Source organism: Carettochelys insculpta, chromosome 10 (genome assembly GCF_033958435.1).
Source record: "Carettochelys insculpta isolate YL-2023 chromosome 10, ASM3395843v1, whole genome shotgun sequence".
NCBI classification, from domain to species: domain Eukaryota; kingdom Metazoa; phylum Chordata; order Testudines; family Carettochelyidae; genus Carettochelys; species Carettochelys insculpta.
The window spans coordinates 26,508,077-26,530,412 of NC_134146.1; the positions used below are offsets into that span (position 1 = coordinate 26,508,077).

The following is a 22,336-nucleotide window of genomic DNA, read 5'->3' on the forward strand; positions in this document are numbered from 1 at the left end:
AAACCTGCAAGAGATTGCCCTAGACAGGCCTAGCTTAAAAAAATCATTGCTTATTTAGAGCTCTGTCTTTGGAAGCAATGGTTACAGTAGTGAAGTGGTAACAATTACCAGCAATTACTTTTTATTGACCCTCGTTAGGGATGCCTTCATGGCCTTGAGGTCATTCTTTTGATCAATTTGATAATTATTATCTGATCCCTGCAATGCCCTAAATTCACTATTGCCAATAGGCAGCCTGCTAATGATGCCAAGTTCCATGTTCAGATAATGTATATAAATGGAACATGCATTTCTTCACAAAATAATCTTTAATGGCGTCTCTGGGATACGGTGAAACGCCTACCAAGCAAGCTGAAAATATGTTTAGGGCGGCTGCAATGCTTTTAAAAAATAAACACTTAGGGAACTTTGAATAACAATACAACACAGAGAGAGGTTGAGGCTTAGAGGTTTGTACAGCACAAAAAGCTTCACTGCAAGAGTTGTCAGTTAGCTTAATATAGTCCTCTTGTACCAGCCTCACTGGTATGAATGATCACGCTGCAGAACATGTGGGGTGTGCAGTGCGACTGGGTTAGTAGCTGTTGTGTCCCCATATCTAGCATCGCAGCACTTGAGTTTCAATCTCCCCCACTCTTCCAACGGCCAGCTAGCTGGACCTTAAATCTCTTGACCTGCAGATTTGTGTCTGGATGGGAAATGTGTTGGTACAAAACTTGATTTTATGGCTCAGCCTATCAGTGCAGTGAAGGCACATCCATACACATGCTAAATGTGACACCTTATATGTGTTGAGATTTAATACAAATAAAAAAAAAGTCACATCAGAAGTTTTAAATTAATTTCTTACTCACCCTCTAAGAGGTGAATTCAGGACAGCATGGAGCTGATTGATTTGCGAAATCTGATGTCTCTTGTATTGTTTTAGGTAGTTGCCATGGGATTAGATCTGTACCAGGAAATCTGAACTCAGAACTTGACAGGTAAGTGAAGGAAAATCACTCTTAAAATATATGCTTTAGTAATCAAAGTGTATTTGTAATAATAAGACTGTTTTAATATCAATTTATAAAACGTAGCCATTATTTGTTTTTAGGACACACCTTCTATATGCTTATTTGTTTGCAAATGGTGCTTAAGCTGCATGACAAAAATATACAAACACTATTCCTATTTAAAGATAGAGAAACCAAGGCATAAGGTGGCTAAAATGACTTCCTATGTGTGCATAGCTGAGAATAGAACGTAGAAGTCTGGCTTCCTGATGTAGGTAATCATTACAAGTCTTTTCAATTAGAATAATTTCATTTCAGGGAGAGTTGACAGCAGCATAAGGGTTAAGAATCTCCACAAAGAAAACTTCATAACCACAAAAATATTGTGTTGCAGGTTGAACCTCATTAGACTGGCACCCTTGGGACCTGACCGGTGCCGAACCAGAGAACTGCTGAACTGCAGGTGGTCAATATTGTCTAGCACATTAGCAACACTTCCACTGCGTGCTGGGCTCTTATAAGACATTGAGGGGTAAATTAGAGCTAAACAACAGCACAGAACACTGAGAGCCAGGATTGGTGGCTGTAAACAAACTTTATAGGATAACAGGAAACTTGGCCACACCTGTGATAAGTGGACATCCAACTAACTAAAATCATGTTGGATGATGCATGTCACTGGACTAGAGAGTGCCAAATTAGAGAGGTTCATCCTGTACTGGTATGTCTTCTGCTGCTGGAATTAATTAGCTTTTTTACGAATAAGCCAAAGCAGAAAGAAGTGCAACCAGTTTTGTTGGTATGTGAAGTATTTCTTAGTCAGTTGTCAAAAACTGGATAGACAAGAAGTATGATTAGAGATGTCCTAAGATGTTGTTCTGTGACATGTTTCCAATTCCATACTATGTGGCTTCTCTTCTGATCAGTCACTTTAAAAAATAGAAAAAAGTTCACTGTGTCCAATATACTACAGAGCAAGACATGACTTTGCACCTTCGCTACTTTCTCTTCTCCTGGTGAGGCAGCAGCAGACATTGGAAAGTCACATTGCTAAGACTGTTTCCAAGAGTATTTTTTAGGTTTGTTTCCTTAAGACGTTAATCTGATTTTTGGATCAACTATGAGCTAACATATTGTCTAAATGGAGCATGCTTCTAACTTCTTGGCAGCAGGGGTTACATATTCTATGTTCAAAGCAATAGATACAGCAAAACACCAAAACTAGGCACTGTAAAATCCAGAGTAAAAGGACTTTCTCCACTAATTTAACAAGAACTATGTGATGTCACAGGTCCTAACTCTGTGATTGAGCTAGAATATTAAGTCTGAATAAACTACACTTAATTCCAGTGAACCTTATTTTTTCCAACATAGGTGTTTAATCATCTAACAGGAATTGTGTAGTGTGACTTAGTGTCAGGGAAATTAATCTGGATTCAGGAACAGTTACAAACCAGAACTTTGTTTTCACATTCAATTCTAGTTCTGTTTGAATTATTGTTGTGAGACTGTCATGCTGACACTAAGGGCCTCCTGCAGTAAAGTCATATTATAAATTGGAAAAGTTGTCACTTCTCATTGTAAGCATTGCTAGACTACTGGAAAGTGAATTCCTTTTCAGAACTCTCTTATCTGGTCCTACACAGCACACAGGCATAATCTTTAGATGACCTGGAGCTTGAGTCCAATTTTGTAACACCACGGTAAATCAATCAATCAATTGGTTTAAATCATTGGAGTTATGCGAGTGTGGGACCCACTACTAGGATGATGAGGTACAGCATAATCAGTTAATAGATCCAGGGAGTACTTTGCATGATCTCACAGAACATTCCTATTGTTGGTTCTGGTGAGTTTTATTTTGGAACACTATCTTGCATCCACGAGAAATCATATGGGGGCCTCTCTCCTCCATGTCCTTCCCCACCCCATGAACTAGATCAGAGAAGGGAAAGAAACATTTTGCTTGGAATTTTTCATTTTGGAGCACAAAGCATGTGACCCTATAGGGTCACAGACATACTGTTAGAGGGAAGTCAGAGCTCTACTGTTCTCAGGAGGGTGATATGTTAGATCTCAGATCCTTTTTGGAGTAAGAAGCACATGTGAAGACCTAAATCTGATCATTTTCTAAGTTTTCTCTATATAGCGTAGCTAAATAATGAAAATGTAGTTCCAATCCTGTACATCTTCTACAGGTTAAACTCCCACTGGTGCCTGTGGAAATTCTGCAGGTAGAGAGAGTGCAGAATCCAATCTATAATGTGGTATCCTTTCTTCCAATTTGATTTAGATAAACCGTGGTCTCAATTCACAGTAGCACAAGAGAAAAATGTACAGATACAAAGACTGAAAACAGCTGCCACCATGAATTCACACAATTAAACTTAACGTGGGCACCTCCATCATTAAACACACTACACAATGTTGTTTTTGCAAAATATTTATTAAAAAACTAAAGTTAATATGGCAACAAAAACTTAAACAGCAAATGACATGACACTGGCCATAAAGCTTTCACTATATTAATCTAATCAGTCTCTTACAATAACAATAATCAAGTATGTCTCCAGGGGAAAACCACATGTCAATAACTTGAATGCACAGTCAACACCTAGCTGTCTGAGAACTATCACATATGTACCTCTTGCTTTGCCAGCACCTGATCTTGGGCCCTTGTAAAATGTGCTAGGCATGGTCAGCTTTAAATGAAGTGAATGGGAGCAGAAGATGCTGAACACATTGCAGGATCAGGCCTGGTTCATTTTTAAAGACTCGGCAAGTGATGCAACACCGCTGCTTTCTATTTTTATTTTTAATAAAGAGGGAATCAGAGCAGCAAGGGAACCTTTCCCAAAGTACCTTTTGTTCCTCTGAGATAACATCATTTGGGTACCACACTTAGAGTTATTTGTTTGCTTATTCTTTTCTTAAATAACCCAGCAGGGAAGTAAGCCAAGAGGTGTCTGCTATCCCTTTGAAGTACTCCCCTTAAACGGAGCTTAGGGTGAAAAATGGACCCTCAAGTCTACTAAAGGCTAAGGGAAGCTCTGTTTAAAGAAAAAAGTGGTTAAAAAAAATCTTCAAAAGCATTCGCTATTTTTTTTAAATACCCTTTTCCTGTTCAGGTTGACAGGACACACCCAGTCATCTTATCTAGTTAGCCATGACTTAAAACCCAAAGAGAAAGTTGTTACAAAATGTCAACTAAGTAGGAATCCTAAGAGATATATATGAAGACATAGTTGAATATCATTTTTTAAAAAAACTCTTAAGAACGTAAAGCATTATGCCCAGACAACCCTAGGTTCCTACACAGATTTAATTATGGACAACACGTAGAAATAGTCACATTGATACCAAGGTTTCCATTGTCTGCAAAAAGATGTGCTATAGCTGTATCAAAAACTAGACAGTCACTGTTCATGATGGCAGCGGCCACCCCATCGTGAATGGAGCGCGGCGTTGCCTCCCATGTCAGCCTGCGCCGGTTGCCATTCAGTTCCAGTCGGTACGCAAAGTTCTCAGCTTGTTTGCGAGTGCCAATGAGCAACACAATGGCAAAAAACTGCTGATGACCCTCATACTTCTCCTGTTTCTCCAATACCAGCATGAAGTGGTGGCCAAAGCAAGACTGCATCATGACCCAGTCGACAGCTCCGGGCAGGTTAATGTCCGTGGCGAGAAAGACTATGTCTTCTCCCTGAAGGGTGGTAATGCTTTTGTGGGCATGCATGAGGTGGGACATTACAGCTTCCAAAGAGCCCTGCCATTTACAGGAGGCACCAGGACATGGACAGGAATAGGGACGGTATTCACAGATGTCTTCGTGCTCCGGCTTCTCTGTGTGGTGGAGTGTCAGGGAACAGCCTGTAGTGGCATACTGGGGGGAGACAAAACAGGCCATCAAGAGATGCATCCAACTTTAATGTTCTATAGCTCCCAACTGCAAAACGCAGCATCAGCAAGAGCAATCATTTCAGCCTGTTTTACATTATATATTTCCAAGTGTTCTAGACCCCAGGCTGAGCTTTATTTTACCCCGAAATGGATTCCTGCTCCCACGTTTTTATATGGGAAGTGCAAGCCCTTACATAAACACAACTCTTCTATTAGAAAATACAGGATTCCAAGAATTTGTGGCTTATTCAATGGAAGACTTTAAATTTACATGTTTGCAGTTTCACTCTGCCACTGCATGAGACGCAAAAGAGTGAAGCCCTATTTTTACCATACAGGTAAGGTGACAGCCTTAAATAAGCAAGGTTTTGAGTAAAGTTCCCTGTGCTTTAGTAGTCCCTGAGCCACCTGGGTAAGAACATTTATTTATTTGGTTTAAACCAGCTGGTGCCCCTTTATATTCTTATAGCAAATTCAGCATTCCTCAAAGCACATACTTCTTCACCCTTATGCAGCAACAGTCCCTTAATGGAAAAGCTTTCCCCCTTTACCCCAGCACCTGAATATTAACATTGTTACAGCTGTGAGACAAGACAGAGCACTTTCTACACTGACCCCAGTAAGCTCCTGCCTGCCACTTACATCTCCAATTGAAGGTAAAATGGATTAAGCAAATTTTTACTCCCCAGCTGGCTAAAGAATTGAGTACAGCAGGGGAGGCAAATTTGTCTGCCTTACCTCTTTTCTTTTTCATGCACAGATTTATTTACAATCATGTTACTCCCAGTCTCTAAGTATTTAGAGACCAGTCCAAAAAGAGCCACTAGCAAATAAGCTGTCACGTTGCTGCGATATATATACAATTAATATATAACATATATTGGATACAACAGTTACAAAATGTTGTGACCATTCTCACAGCAAAACCACTATGTCAGGGCCTCGTGGAGAGTGCATCTTGGGGTTTTCTGACTTTCTATATCATCCAATGTCCCACTGATGTGTTGATGTAGTTTTGGTGTGTGCACAGAGGGGAGTGGTTACACTTCCTTCAGAAGGAAGAGAAAAAATGTACTTGGCTGTGCAGTCAGAGCTCTAGAAATCCTACATTCAAGGACACGTGGTCTGAGGAACTTCACGTAAACCATCAGACAAAGCTGGCCAGGGATCAGGGAAGAATTACAGTAGAGAAGGTTAAAGATGACCTAAACATGTTTTTTTAAATTGGGTTTGCACCCTTTTTATGTTGTACAAAGACGACACAAATAATTTAAGTTAGCAATATCATAAATGTCAAATTTCATGGAGGATCTTAGATCTTACAATTTTACAGAGGATCTCTAACACAGTATTCTTTATTCAAAATGTTTGCAACATGTTCTGTATCCGACTGAAAACTACTTTCAACTTCCACTATCTGAATCCTTGTGCTACTAATTCTTCAGTTATACTCCTTTTAAGGACAGAAATGATCTACGTTTCTGATGTCAAAATAAGCAGGGTTTTTTTGTGTGGGGGGGGGAGGAAGGTGAAACCTTTCAGTCTTTACATACTGTAAACCATCAATAAAAATAGGACACATCAATTTTTTTCAGTCAAGCTAATGCTTTTTTTTCCCCCCCAACTTAGCATACAGTATTGCTGTGCTATCTTCAAATGTGTAAACATTTGAACATATTTTGTTTAGATATAGCAACATTAATGGCACTCACAGTATTAGTCATCATTGTTGCGACATACACATTCACGGGTGTTCAGCAACAGGGGTGGCGGTGGGGCGGGGAAAAATATGGTCCATTTCCCAAGGACTGGAAGAGAGGACTAAGCTACCAGCTTGAGGTGTAAGACTGGCAAACTCAGTGTTTTAAAGGAAGTTGAATTAAATACCAGATACAAAAATACCAACAAGTCTGGAGAGAATGTTTTTTAGTGATATGAAGAAGCAGGCTGGCCAACAGGTATGTGGCTGGGTGGGTGGAAGACGGCAATTACCCAGGGCCCTAGTGATTCAGAGGGGCCTGGGGCTCCCTGCCAGTGCTACTGCAGCAATGGCCAGAGCCTCAGTCTCCCTTGAATTCCTGCCAGATTCCTGACAGCACCACTGTCTGGGTTGTGTTAGGGCTGATTGTCCTCAGCTCCACCCCCTTCTTCCTGAGGCCCCATCCTTTCTACAAATGGAAACATGGCATTGCCTCCCAGGTCAGCCTGCAGTGGTGCCATTCAGTTCTGGTCAGTATGCAAAGTTCTCAGCTTGTTTATGAGTGCCCCAGCCATGTGGTAGCTATCGGCCCTACTGTGAACAATTTTTTTTTTGTAAAAAAAAAGCTGTTTCTTATCTTAATTTTTTTTAAAAAAGTTAAATGCAATTTTTCTAAATGTGTAAAATATAACATGGCTATTTCTGAGTCAGAACAAGCTCACGCAATTTCAATTCCAAGGGCTAAGTGCCTAAAAAACAAACGCTTAGGTTCAGTGTCTTTGCAGTTACTATACCGTTCATGCTGCTAAATGTGACATATAGCGGAAGACTATCAAAGCACATTGTTCTCTTTCAGATGCTTGTCAGATTAGACAAACACCTGTCAGGGCTGGTCTAGATCAGCGGTGTCCAATAGACATTCAAAGATCACCACACTTGTGGTTGTCGTCTTTTTCCAGATTTGCTACATTACATTATACAAAACTTAATCGAGCCAGGCACTCCCAGCCCCTTGCTCTAAATAAATGCCCCCCTCCCCCCCTGTTCTACTTCAATGCCAGCAACCTGCTGGAGCCACCATGTGTTTCTCCCGCCAAGCGGTGGGGCACATGCGTGGAGCAGACAGATGGCACTCCCTGCGTGCGGCTCTCAGGAGCAGCCGCATTTACAGGCTCCAAGAGCTGCAGGTTGGCCACTCCTGTATTTGCCACAACAGAGTGTCCTGTTCTCCCCATGTGGCAAACGTATTGGACACCCCGGTCTAGATGGCGCCTGATCCTGGCAGCAGTGCAGACCAGGGACTGGACTTAATGACCTCTTGAGGTTCCTTCCAGTTCTATGATTTTATGTTACCAAAGAATTAGAGTAAATGCATGGCTTCATGTTATTTGTCCCCTCCTCCCACTGTTAAGTCTTCAGAGAGATTTGTTTTAACATGACCAGTGAGCAGACAGCCCCTGGGTTCTGCACAATCACAGTGACCAGAGAAAGAGGCCCTTGCGTCAAAGGGGACAGCCAGAAGCTGAAGTTTCTGTATTTGCTGCACGGCTATCTGAGCACACATGCACACAACATCAGGTTGTTTCTGACACCCAGGGATAGGTGAAGGCAGTAGGCAGACATGAAACAAGTCAAAGTCTTAAGCCTAAGCATTTTTCCCAGGAAAATCTTTTAGCCAGATTGCTGCCATGGTGAAAATCAGTCTTTCTGACAGTGACACGCTTTCCTGAAAGTTGAAAGAATAAGAGAGAGGACTGAAGTTCAGTTATATGCACGCTCAAGGCACAGAAATGGGAGAACATTATAGAAAGTCCAGTGACAGGGCAGTGATTTTTGTTACAAGAACCATCACTGTAAGTACTTCACATCTCTCTAAAAAAACCCCGCAGGCTAGCACTTGCCACGTTATTCTAAAAACCAACTCTGAACAGCCCCCAACACTGCACTTGGTTGCTGGAAAGCTGCTCTTGTGCCATAGCACTCTGACTTATCATTTAAGAACAGTTCCCCAATGGGTTAAATAGGAGTTTCCTAATGGATTTAAGAGTGAGCTCTCTGCTGCCTTGCCCATAATGATATGCTATGTGAGAGTGCTGTTTCTGCCCTCCTCTCTGCCACGTGTCGCATTCAGTTAGACATAGATTTAGATGCCCAACCCACAGTGATGTTTTTCTCACCATAGCTGAGTAGCCTGTGAAATAGAAGGTCACAGCCCTGAAGCCAAACAATCCCTTGTATGTTCCCTTTGTTAGTATGTGTCATAGGGTAGCGGCCACTAGCTACAGTGCTCTTCACAAAGCTCTGCTTCTCCAGCACAGCTGGGGCAACACTAGGTAAAGGGCAAACAATTTTATGTGAAACGGAGACAGTAACATCACTTCAAATGATCAACCTCTATTCAGTACAGTGGAAGCAGAGCAAGCAGTGCAAAGTGCTCCACTCTAGAAAGGATGTTTGCACGCATCCATCAGCACAAGCCAATATTGGAATCTCTTTAGGTCTTGTGCAAATGTAATAAGAAAAAAAATTATAATTCTAATAAGGTCAGCAGGGACCACCAAGTGAGGCTACCCTCCCTTCCCTCGCACCCACCCACTAGCTCCCCCCACTGAAGCTAGGCCTCTAAATATTACTGCCGACAGGAAACTGAAGCATTCTGCGCCACAGTGAGGGAATAGAAGGGACTGACGCACTGTTGCCTGAGACACCTGCACTGGTGTGTGTGTGTGTGTGTGTGTGTGTGTGTGTATATAAATAAAAAGTGAGCGCATCCTCCTGGCAAGTCCCCCCCCCTCCCCCCGACCCACATACTGCAGAGAAAGGCACAAACTTCCCCTGAGGTCACCACCAATCTGACTGGAGGGAAATTCCTTTCTCAGCCCACCTACGTGTGCCAGTAAGTCAGACCCTGAGCATGTGAGCATAAATCAGGCAGCTGTGCACTTGACAGCAAGAGAATGCGTCTTTCCCTTTCTGGTTCTGGAAGATTTAAAATAAGTTTTCAATCCCAGGAGAGTCACTGACTGATCACTGTGGTGAGGGTGAACATATTTTATGTGATGTGCGTTGATATACCAAACAGCTGGCATCATATCTACCTGACTAGGAAAGCGCCTTCCTATGTGATACGTTTGTTTGTGTTTGGACAATTAAAATAAGGGTCTCATGCGTATCAACAAAAGATGAATTTTTTAATCTGTGTTAGCAGTTAGTCGTTTGCCTTGTTTATGGCTGTGTGTAAACTTCAGAAGTTATGAGGTGATGGCAAAGCACAAGATGAATTTCTTTTTTTCCCTCAAAAGTTAATTATACAGTGTTGTGAGTGCATCAGGTTTTATTGGGGTGAGTACACTTCTCTTTACAGGGCTAAGAAACCTCTGATTACCATAGGCCCCCCAAGGGCAGGGACGGTCAAAGGGGGCAATGGCCCCCCACAGGGGTCCTAGCTGCCACTGCTGCCAGCAGCACAGCGGGGCTAAGGCAGGCTTCATGCTGCTCCCAGAAACAGCCAGCAGCATGGGCACTGTCCCACTCCGCGTTCTGACTCCGCAGCTCCCATGGGGCTCAGAAGAGGCAGAACTGGGGCATGGCCTCAGGGAATGGGTGGGGCAATGCTCTTTGGGTTTGCCCTTCCAGATGGGCATGTGGAAGCCTGGCCCATGCCAGAAGAGTATGGCCAGCAGCTTGCGGGGCACCAGACACCACAAATGCAGCACTGCCCTGTAGTTTGGCAGATTTACTGCTGGTGTTTCTTCGTGGGTCTTTGGCTCTGTGATGATAACCAGAAGGCTGCCTGCCTGCATGCGTGTTGAATGATAGGGGCCCAATGATCACAGCAGACCCTGCGAGGTTCCCCAAAGACCACAGACCAGCTAAGGATCGAAGGTGTCTGGCTTGGTTTATTGCCAAACATACGGATACATTGCACAGATGTACCTGCAGCAATGGACTGATGTAGTCAGTGGGAATTCCACTGCCCCCCTACCTCAGACAAAGATGGTCTCCAAGACACCACGTTATATACGGGTACAAACAAAGCACACCTCACTGCTGACGTATCAGGTTACCACCCTCTGATGCTACTTAAATACCACCCATCACCCTGTTCCACGTGGTTTGATTAGATCATCTCTTATCCACCATGCTGTCATTTTAGACCCTTTCCTGGACCTAGGTCTGTATCTGTGAGGAGCAAGTACCCAGGTTTTTTTAATGATCTGGTGGTACCATGTGATTTCAACTTATGAACTGTACCAATTACTGTTCTGCACCTGGCCTTATGAGTATTTTGTACTAGCAGCCCTGTCTGTGCCAAGGTCTGTTGGGAGAGGCCTGCCCCTTCACAGCTCAGCTTTGCTTTTAGCCATGTTTTGTCCACTATTGCTAGGCCTTAGGCCTCAAACCAGGCCTGTGCTGTATGTGCTTAGGCCTTGCATCTTACTACACACCCAAAGGTTGGGGTATCATGTCTGCACGGGTGCAACTTGTGCATGCATGGGGGCCTGCTAACTGTTTTGCCTCACAGCCCGCAATCACTGACCTGGCCTGGATTACCTGCTGGTAGAATTGGCTGGATGGCAAGATCTGCTCCTGTTTCTTGAAATGACATCTCTGTATATAATTTACCTATGGTCTAAACCCACAAAGTTCTGAGCATCTCTGTTCCAAATGATGTCGGAAAACGTGGGTTTAAAATCTCCAGAAAAAAAAAAAAAGCCCTCTGCTTCTCTGAGACTCCTGCAATACAGTTGTCTCCCAGGCTATACGAGGGTTGTGCTCCTGCACACCCTTGAATGTTTCGTAAGTTGGCTGAGTTAAGAACTAGGCAGCAGCTTGGCTTCCAGCTCCCCTGGGCTTGCCAGAGCCAGGCACGGCTTCCTCCCAGTTCCCCCAGCTAGGGGAGCCCTGTGGGTAGACAGCCACTGCGGCGGGGCTTCTTCCCTGCTTCCCCCCCGGGGAGCTGACGGCCGGAGCACTTTCAATTTGCACTTAACTCATGTCAATGCGAGTTAAGCACAAATCGAAAGTGCGCATGTTGCAGGATTACTGTCTATGCAATAATGAAAAATACAGGAAGCTGACTATTTCCTCCTTAATTTGCAAAATACACTGTTAAATCAAAGCACTCACATCACCAACAACTTATTCATGGGGCAAAGGGAAAAATCTGCAAAATGTTATCAAGAATATATAGTATTTAATGTAACTCTAGGCAAGTTCCATTTATTTGCCTACCAACAAGTATGCTACAATTGTATAGAAGAAATCCCTTCCCTCCCCACAGTGGAGTCCTCAAAGCTCATATAATAGAACTAATTGTATAGCTGTGCAAACCTAAAGTAAATTCTACCATAAATTAAAACGTAAGCAGGAAGTATCATGAGCTTTAACTCTGACTAGCAGTGCAGTTCTGCAAAGGGTTATGTCATTCATTTCCATGGCCACAGCAACAATTACTCAGGCATCAATGGTCCCGTATGTGAAGAATCCTGGAAGGTCATGCTAAAATACTGTAGTAGATACACATACTGGCTGAAATCATTTGTAATTATATGAAGCCTCTGCACTGTTGTAGCTCAAAGTAAACCACAGCATTTAACACTAATTACTTCTCTGCAAATTCTGAATAGCTTAAGTAGTTCATCTGAAAAAAGCAAATTCTACCCCTCAGCTAGGCAACTCAACTACTGCAATCCCACCCAAGTACTGCATCATTAATCAGATTCCAATAGCCATTCACACGGCTGTGCATTCACACCGTCTATTTTCTCCAACTTACAACATCTTTACAAAGTCACCAAGACCACATGAGAAGCTAGATCCATACTAAAAAACTTCCAACTGTCTCAACAGCACCTTTCCACAGCTAACCATGTCAATTCCGTATTTATTTAAAAGAGGAGAAAGAGCGAGAAGATATGTTAGCGTATCTTTAACAGGGATTTTGAGGTAGCTGAGGAGGTACATTTCAAGTTCAGAAAAGAGTACCGAGAGCATTAATTTTAAACTTCCAATTACTTAACACATCTCTCCTTTTAGGGGACATAGAGCACTGGTGTCCTCCCCTCCCTACGTTCCCAACACACACACACGTTTCTGAGTCAGTATTGATGGCGTCAGCGCAGCTCTGGAGGTCGGAGCATACCAAAAAAGACACACAGATAACAGCAAAGGTAATAATGCAAAGGCTTTTGGAGAAACCATTTCCTCAACTGCAACAGAAGTAAAGGCAAGATGCAAATTTTAAGTTTGGAATTTTAACATCAGACCTGTATGCAGGGGGATCTGAGGGGTGCAAACGTCCCCTGCTACCCTCATGGGCCACCCTGGCCCTTTCCTGCTGTGCTCCCTGGCTGGGGAGTTCCTTGGGCATCACCTCCCCGCAGCCTCCCCCAACCCACATTCACCACAGGACACTCAGTCTTGTCCTCCAGGGCAGTTGAGCCCCATTGGATTGCTGGAGGTCTCCCAGCTGCCCACAGAGGAGGGGGGCTCAGCAGGGAGAGGCAGAGCTCCACATGATGAGTACTCGGGATGTAGGAGGGAGGCCATGGGGAAGGGCTACTGCCACCTATCCCCCATCCCAGGTAATCCTCCTCCTGCCTTGCTTAGCAGGCGATGGTGGGGAACATCAGGACAAGCTGGGGTGGGTGGTTTGGGCTGAGGGGATTCAGTCTGGGGGCAGGCATGAGGGTTTTGGGCTGACTGTTTGGGTGCAGGCATCCATTTGGGGTGGGAGTATGTTGGGGCATTCCATGGGGGTTCAGGCTGAGCAGGGGCGGGGTATGGGGGTGTTTGAGCTGAGCTGGGGGTGGAGAGACAGGATTGTGTGTTGGGATGATATTGGGGCCTTGAGGGGTGGGGGGTTCAGTATGAACACAGGTGGGGCTGGGGGAGTTCCTTGGGCTGAGCAGGTGGTGGGGAGGGCCAAATGGGGGGTGGCTGGAGGAAGGTCTGGGGAGACAGGGCCAGCTGGAGAGCCTGGGGTGCAGGTAGAAAGGCAGGGCGCATGGGGGGTGGTTTATATTTACAAAAAAAGCACCCCCTCCCAGAAACACCTGCACCCAGGCCTGAACACTGTGCTATCTACCCCTCCACATACATTTCAAGTGGGTACTGAACACTTTAAAAACTTATGGACTCAAATCACTGTAGTTGGCATCCTTCCCAAATGTATATGGGCACGGCCCTTACAGTTTAGGACTTTCTGTGAATTGAATTGCATTGCCTTGCCTTGGCACTGAAGATCAACAGTGGACCTGCTGGGACACATTGCCCAGAAATAGACTAAAGTGAAAGTTAGAGTCAGTTCCAGAGAAGAGGGGAAGGATAGACCTGCCAACAGACAATAAGATGATTTCTACCTGTTTTTTTCCAGGCGTTATTTTATATTGTCTTGGTGTCATAGTAATAGTTTGTAAGTTTTTTTTTTTTTTAAAAATTAAGGTCCATATACTTATGTTTCTAATTAGCCTATCCTAAAAACAAGATAACTGAGCTAAAAGGGTATGGGATTTAGCAAGGGGTGTGTGTACATCATCTTGCTTCTTTATAACGTTTAAAGAAGGTGCAAAAAAATCTGCTTTGTTTTATTTACATTAGTTAGTTTGAGTTGGCTTGTGCTGAGAGCATTTGGCCAACTGGAGAACTGATGGGTTAATGACAGATATATCAAAAAGGAGAAACTTGACTCAAGAAGAAATGCGGGGCTTTTTGTTCAGAGTATTTAAATCTTGTTAGGTTTTGTTGGTTGCACTTCTTTATTTAAAGAACAGGAGAGAAAAGAACGTTGTTCAAGAAGCAACAAGCCCATCCTTTGCTTTATCCTGTAAAGTGAACATATTAAATCTATTTGCTTTACTAAATGTATCAGCAAAAATAGAGAAAACAGCTTGATTATAGGCAAATGTGCTTATAAAGAGCTGTTTTTACTTACATCTGTAAATCAGTTATCAGAGTTTCTGAACACTAGCAGTGAAGTTGAGACATGTAAATAAGTGTTTTTTTAACAGGGGAAAATCCCCACTCTTCCAATTAAGGTCAGATGGGGCAAGTGGGGGGGGGAGCTTTCTGAGCCCATTTATGAATCAATCAAGATGCTCTCCAACAACAGATGACAAGAATTGACAGAGTTTAACAGATACTTTCACACATACCATTCAGGCCTCCTTTAATCATCAGAAGACAGCAATAAATAAATGAACTACAATCATAATAAAAAAGCATAAGTCCAATCTGCCAATGACCACTGTGGGACAGGTTTTCAGCTTAGAGGCACCTCTAGTCAATTTTGGTATAATACAAGCTACAATACGGTGATCAGAATAGATGTTTTACAGGTGATGCAGTGATTTAATTAAGGGCCACCAGGAAATACTGTCACAGAATATTAAGAAAGGACATTTTAAAAATGAAAATTAGGCCAGCAAGCATTTCTGAACAGAATGCATGGGATGTTCTTTTAAGGCCAAGAATGTGTTATAGTTGGGCTTCTAACTGTGTGAACTTCTTCCTATATTGGATTTAAAAAGAAAAGTGGTGTTTTAGTTCTATATTTCATGTTGTTACTATCAAGATTAATTCTCATTCGAAAACAAACAGATGCTTATATTATTAAACATTCAACAAAACACATAATTTCTTCCCACCTTGTCCTATGAGCTTGTTCACAGCTTAAATAGTTGTCCCAACTCAGAATGTTCCTGAAAGTGGCACTGATGAATCATTCAGGAGGTGTCAATAACAAATCTTGCAGGTTATTATGGACCAGCCTTCAGAGGTGATATACAACTAATGACCATAAATATACCATGGCACCATTCCTAGGAGCACAGATCTTATCAACAGTATTCTGTTCAACCTGGGTCTTTGTGTTTTGCCTGCTTATGTCATCAAGCATTCTCTCACATCATGAAATTATATTCAACAGCAAAGAAAAGCAACACAGTTCACTGTCAAAACCACTATTGACTTCAGTCATTATTGTACTATTGTGAGGCTTAGCTGTCTGTCAGGTGCTTTGAGGCATTATGAAATCTGAAGGGTTAAGGACCTCTACTTACAGTTTTAAGCATGAATTAGAATTGCATCTCCCATGTATACTGGAAAAGATCTGGACTTCAGAACAGTTTACTAAGCTCTTTTAAAAAAAACAATTTTAAAAACGCAGTAAGACTCAAATACTTTACCTACCTAGCTGAAAAACTGCAAAGTTTTGACTTAAATCTATGTCAACTGTAATTACTGACAGGGCAGCTTGTACGTTCACTGGCCTCCCATTCTCCTGCTGGAAGGACTGCAGAAATCTAGTTGAACAGATATGATGGATACTCCATTCTATTACTGAACAGTTCTTTTAAAAACAGAATAAAAATACCCCGCAAAACACTCTAGCTTCATAATGGTAGCCTGACTGTGCCAAACAGTAAGGACAAGAGAGCCATTCTGCGTCGGATTTACTGTAAACTAGAACAAGAGTAGTCAATTTAAAAATAAATAAATCAGTGAAATTTCTATTATGCTGGTGATGGATGACACTCCACACTGGTGAAGTATGTAGCTAATCCATGGAGTGTCAGCTGAGTGTCAGGGAGGTGCCCTCTTTTTAGTAGAGCATACCTTCTGTTTGCAAAGCTTTAAAAAGATATCCTTGCAAATGGAAGGCTTAGCAGAGCCCTGCGCACTGCACCATGAAGAGGATGTACCTGATTCTTCACAAATATGGCAGTGGAGTTCCATAGTAAAAGCTACGTAACCTCTTTTGTGTACCCTGGGCTGGGGCATTGCATGGAGTAGTAGCCAGAGCCCCACAACTTCAGGGGCCTTGAAAGAAAACCTCACCATAAATATTATTTAAACTGAAAAACAACAAAGCATCTTCCCCTACAAACTGTCAAACAAACCTGCCATTGAAATTATTGATTCATCTCAGAATAATCCTGGCATAACCGCAAACCTTTGGGTCTTGGTAGCAATGAAATTTAACGCTAACTCAATCAGCACCTGACAAAGTGAGTCTTTGCCCATGAAAGTTTACATTCCAATAAGTTGATTAGTCTATAAGGTGCCACAGGACCTCTCGTTCAATCAGTACTGATGCTACAGATTCAGTCATCACACCTCTCATGTATCAGTCTCCACTTGGTAATTTAAAATCATTCTTGATGGAAATCCAGCTACAGTAATGATTATTACAATGTTAGATCACCTGGAAATGCAGGTGGCTGAGACAGTCATACAATTAAATATTCATCCATGTTTCAATCATGGTTTCACACGGTCTGGTCTTTGCCATAGCAAATCCCACGGGATCACACAAGTCCACAGAGACAGGCCCACAGCCTCCAAATTGTCTGTCTCGATAACAAATCCATCCAGACCCCTGCAGGAGGCTTGTATCATGCATGCACAATGGTCCCAGTGAGTATTTGCTGGGACAAAGGCAGCCTTTCCTAAAAAAGGTAACAATTTATTAGTCACTTGGCGCACAGAATCTGAACGGCCTTGGGTTGGCAAAGAGAGAGAAAAGTTCTGTCAAGTCTGGTCAAGCCAGCGCATTAGCCAGCCAAACACTAATGAATTCCATCTCTCTGCTTGCCCACCCAGGTGAGAGCAGCCAGTCTCTTCCAGAAGCCAACCCTTTAAATTCCCCCTTCCCAGCTCCACTCTTTATTCTCAAGCAGGGGGTCTCTGCTCAGCTTCTCTGTTGAGAGGTGGGCAAAAAGCCTTCTTCCTTTTGGTCACTGTTGCCTACTTGTCAATGTTCTGGCCCCTGAGGGCTTTCCATTGTCAGCCTTAACAAGGGTTGCTTTTAGCAGGTTTCAGCCAGTTCTTCAACAGCCCTATTCATTGCAGGCCAAACTACAAGGCAACACCGACACACCTCGTGTCCTGTGCTGCTCCCAAGAGCAGACTTACATTTTTTTTCCTCCACATGCCTTTCATAAAAATATTACAGAAAAATCCCAACTTTGTCACAGTTCTCTAGCTGGTTAATAGCTTATTGCAACAGATTGGCAAGGCGTTGACCAAGGGAAGGGCTGGCCTGAAACCAAGGCAACTTTTTTGCTGCAACTGCTAATGTTCTGCCAATGTTCCCAACCTGGATTTAGTAACACCCTAAGTGACCTTGCTATAGAATCAACCTCAGGTTTTTCACTAAGCCCAGTGTACACGTGACTTAGTGACTTTCCACTCAGCACAGACTCAACTCCCTAGTGAAAACAGCTACAGTAGCTCTTATTTATGTCCCTTGCAACAAGTTCCAGGTCCTGGCCTACAGGAGCACTCACCTTTCTGTGGGGATGGTTGTGATACCTTTGATTGGAAATGTCAGAAATTATTCCAAAATCTGGGAACTATGCACAAAGTTTTCCATACTTTTTTTTTTTTTTTTTAAAGTTTATGCAGCATAATGAGTAAGAGTTCCAGATGATAAATGTTTTAATCAATAGCTCATGGCAGACAATAACTAAGGCAGCTTTTCAGTTATTAGTGAGGCCAGGTAAATATTGCTCCTGGAGGTCTGCTGTTGGCGAACAGTGTCATGTGACCCTTCAAACTAAACTACACAAACCTTAATAGCAACAAGGCATAAAAAGAGGAATAGGTAAAAACAAACTGGAGTTTTAGGGACAAGCCTAAGTTTGGGAAACCAGCATGAACAAAAGTACTCAGCTGTAGAACATGGGACATACACACGGGTGGAAAATGAGCAGCCACTATGACTTCCTGTCACTTTTTTCCAAACAAGGAAAATATGTTTACTATAAGCATCAACCCCCATCAAGCCTCTACATTTCTAAATATTCTTTGTGGCGTACTGGTATTGGAGGAGTGATTAACCCTTTATTTTAAAGGATATTGTCCATTTGAATTCTAATCAATTAGTGAAGTGAGCAGAAAGGTAGTGTCTAGTACTGTATCTGTCCCTGATCCCTTGCTTGGTCTATCACATTTTATTTTTTAAAAATATATTTTTCTACCCTTTGTTACTGTAAGGGAGACACTCCTAAACTACACAGATCAGGCCAGGGGAAAGATGTGAAACTGATTAAACATCAAAGTACTGTCGATAGTTATAAAGTAAAACTGGAAATGAGAGGGGAGATGTATTTTTTTAAATCCCTTGGAAGTGTAACAGTATTATAAAACAATAGATAAAACATATTTAGTGATCATGACTTTTAAAATATATTATGTCCCTCTTAATCACCAAATTAAATCAAAGGCCTATGGGTATCTGTCCTATAAAAGAAGCAGTGCAGTAAACTCTTTCCTATCTGGCAGCCCTGGGACTTGGAGGTTGCCAGATAGTTTAATATTCTAGATACTAGAGAGGTATACCTGGCAATGCATAACGCTAAAGAAAAACAAGATTAGATACTACCAAACAAACAAAAATGCATCCAGAGTACTTTATTTACCAACAACAGCAGTACTGTACACTTTAAACTTATACGGTATTTTCTGTATTTATTTGTGTTTACTTTCACTATATTGTACTTATGAAAACGTAACCAAAATTTACTTATGGTTAAAATGCCAGTTCTTTGAGAGTTTTGGAATAATAGAACACCAGATATGAAAGAGTTTACTGTATACTGCTTGTAGAAAAATGCAGTAGGATGATCTAAGTGCTCTGAAAAATGTCTATTCAGAAGACTCTAGGTGTGTGAGATGATACTTTTAACAATTAGATGCTTATGAAAATTTTAATAGGCAATTGTTTTAAAAGCTTTAATGGTATACGTACACATAATGCTGCTGCAGGGCTATCAAACAGAATTAAGGCAAGACAGCAGCACTTAATTTGTAAACAAGAGTGAGGCTATCTTTCCAGACAAAGAACAATAGGATATATATATTCTCTGTATTCTTAATGCTCATTCCCCTCCTCCCACCACCTCCAAATGGTTCTCCTGGGGAAAGGAACTGCTCCTAGCAGGAGGGCAAATGTCTGCTGGCAAGGCTGGGAGTGGAAGCCCCCACCCCCGCGTTTCTTCTGGAACGGCGGGGGGAGAGTGGGGAAATCAGCTGTTTCTGGGGCTTATTCAGGCTGGCACTGATGTGAGGAGCTTCTTGTGCTTCTGCTGGGAAAAGGGGTAGGGAATTGTTTAGAAGCCATATAAACAACTAGGACAGGAGCCTCCTTCAGGTCTGGCTGGGAGGTGCAGAATGTTGCTGTTGACTGGAATCTGGAAAGGAGAAGCAAAACTTTCACTATTTGGCCCTCTGCACAATTCTGCGACATGTCGGGAGCTGAGAGGGCAGGTCCCCATCTCAGTAGTGACCCAGGCGAACGGGCTCCCTATGGCGGCAGCTCTTGGAAGGCGCCTTTGCTTTGTGGTTCTACAGAAGTGACAGCAGCATTCCGGTCCGGGGATGAATAGAGGCACAAGGAGTAGCTCCAGTCTGTCACCCCGGGACCGTGGCAGCCAGCGCGGCAAGGGGCTTAGAGGATGCTCTTACCTTGCAGGGGAAAAGGACAGCCGAAGCCACTTTCTCCATGGCCAGGTTCCTGATGCTTGGGGTCAGGGATCCCCTGCACGTGGGGCAGCAGCTCAGCTTCTGCCGGCATTGATTGCACACCAGATGCCCGGCCTGGCACTGCAGGATCGGGGGCAGCACATAGTCAAAGCAGACGGGGCACTCGAACAGCGAGGTCAGTTCGTGGTGCTGAGGCGAGACCGGCCCCCCGCCGCCGCCTCCTGCTCCAGGGCCCGAGATCACAGCGGCCGCGGCGGGTAGCGCGGAGGAGCCAGGGCCGGCAGCCGAGATGGTGGCGGCGGCGGCGGCAGGGGCAGCAGCTGGGGACGGGGCGTGCTGCTGCTTGCCGCAGGGTTTGTTAGCACTGGGGCCGGCGGAGGACGGGCGGCTCATCGCGGTCCGAACCCACCATCGACCTGCGGGCGCCCCGGTGGCCACTCACCGAACCCCGGCGGGAGCCGGCTCCGGGGCCGCTCTCAGGAGCGCGCCGCCGCCAGAAGCCGATTGGGCGCCGCGGACGTTCCGAAGCGTCTCGGCGTTCCGAGGCGCCCCGCCAGCGGCCGCACTTTCCGGGCCGAGCGCGCCACGCGCGGCTCCTCAGCCCACCCTCTGCAACGCTGATCTGACGCAAGCTAGAGCGGCGGGAAGAGGGCGTAGCGCCGAAGCCGGCTCCCCGGCGGGTTCTGCTCGCGGCGCCTGCCTCGGACTGAGCATGCCCCGACCGCCAGCGCTCTCCCTGCTCGTCTGCTCTCCGAGCCGCCCGGCGAAGGGCGAGGAGACACGGGGGCGGGCGGGCCGGCCGCTGGGGAAATGGGGTAGGAGTAACAGGGGCAGACGAGGGAGGCAGGGCCGCACACTGGCGTGTGTGACGTGTAGCAGCCCCCTTCCATCGCCCGGGGGGTGGGGTGAGAACCGCCGCCGCCGCCTCTGTCTCCATGGGGCTGCGTGACTGCTAACATGGCCGGCCGGCGGGAGCCGGGGGGAAACTGCAGCTCGCACCAGCAGGCGCCGAGTGTGCGCGGAGGGAGCCGTGCTCGGCTCGCGCCCACCCTTCCCCTCGCACCGTGCGGGAATAGCGGGCGGGGGAGGGGGAGCAAGGCTGATGGGCGGCACAGTAGCGGGCTGAGCTACGGAGTTCTCGCCCCACGCAGCTGCGGCAGCGAGTCTCAAGCGTTGCGCCAGAGCTGCAGGAGTGAGGATTCGCCGAGGCTCCTGCTTTGCGGCGCCTTCCCAGCGTCCCTGGCACGCTGGGGGGCGCAGTTCGTCCCACAGCACAGATTGGTGATGATCTCACCCCCGCGTTCTGGGCTTGACACTGTGCGTGCGAGAGAGAGACTGACGAGGTGCGCAGGTGGTGGGAAAGGAGACAACATGATTAGGTGAAGTGTGGTTTGCAATTCAACAGCCATCCGCGTGACTCATCAGCTGGGGGCTTGATGTAAGATCCACGTCTTACTGCTTTGCTGGCGTGCACGCTGCCTACGTAGGTGGAGGCAGAGGTAATGCTTCCCCTGCACTCTCCTTTTTCCAAGAGATGATGTATGTGTGGCATGTTAAAAAAAAAAAAAAAAAAAAAAAAAAAAAAAAAGGGCAGTCAACTAACACTTTAAAGACTAGCAAAATAGTGTATTAGGTGAGCTTTTGTGGGACAGACCCACTTCTTCAGACCAGAACAGACTCAATATTTAAGACACAGAGAACCAAAAACAGTAAGCAAGGAGAACACATCAGAAAAAGATAATCAAGGTGAGCAAATCAGAGTGGAGGGACGGGGGGGAAAGGTCAAGAATTAGACTGAGCCAAGTATGCAGACAAGCCCCTGTAGTGACTCAGAAAGTTCCCATCACAATTTAAACCATGTGTTAATGTGCCGAATTTGAATACAAAAGCCAGTTCGGCTGTTTCCCTTTCCAGAACCGTGCGATAATTCTTCTTCAGTAACACAAATACCTTTAGGTCATTGACAGAATGCCCCATTCCGTTAAAATGTTGACTAACTGGTTTGTGGATCTGGAGTGTTTTGATGTCTGTTTTGTGCCCGTTGACCCTTTGTCTAAGGGAGTTAGAAGTCTGTCCAATATACAATCATAGGACCACAGGGTTAGCATTGTTGGTATTGTTGGCACATGATGACATATATGATGTTAGTAGAGGAGCATGAGAAAGTGCCCGTGATTCTGTGAGTAACCTGGTTAGGTCCAGTGATGGTATTTCCAGAGAAGATATGCGGACAAAGCTGGCAGTGGGCTTTGTT

The 22,336-nt window shown here is 44.5% G+C and overlaps 1 protein-coding gene across 3 annotated transcripts; it reads right to left on the bottom strand.

Annotated features, from left to right (window-relative positions):
• Positions 1 to 3,428: 3,428 nt before the first annotated feature.
• SIAH2 (siah E3 ubiquitin protein ligase 2) lies at positions 3,429 to 21,810 on the bottom strand. 3 transcript variants are annotated; one of them, XR_012646746.1, is made up of 3 exons: positions 20,065 to 20,202; positions 15,243 to 19,790; positions 14,742 to 15,106 (listed from the first exon to the last, which is right to left on the bottom strand). XR_012646746.1 is itself a non-coding variant. In XM_075003631.1 (2 exons), the coding sequence occupies exons 1-2, from the start codon at positions 20,473 to 20,475 to the stop codon at positions 4,321 to 4,323; spliced, it is 969 nt and encodes a 322-aa protein (XP_074859732.1). In that variant the 5' UTR covers positions 20,476 to 21,810; the 3' UTR covers positions 3,429 to 4,320. The 3 variants fall into 3 exon arrangements, 1 of the variants encoding a protein (XP_074859732.1); XM_075003631.1 differs by lacking the exons at positions 14,742 to 15,106; positions 15,243 to 19,790 and adding an exon at positions 3,429 to 4,878 and having other exon boundaries at positions 20,065 to 21,810; XR_012646745.1 differs by lacking the exon at positions 14,742 to 15,106 and having other exon boundaries at positions 15,115 to 19,790.
• Positions 21,811 to 22,336: the final 526 nt, after the last annotated feature.

What these genes read in the sequence shown, in the direction of transcription:
- SIAH2 (XM_075003631.1), bottom strand. Translation starts at nt 20,475, where the DNA reads ATGAGCCGCCCGTCCTCCGCCGGCCCCAGTGCTAACAAACCCTGCGGC. An exon ending in CTGTCCTTTTCCCCTGCAAG is followed by an intron (nt 4,879 to 20,064) that starts GTAAGAGCATCC and finishes GTCTCCCCCCAG; the next exon opens with TATGCCACTACAGGCTGTTC.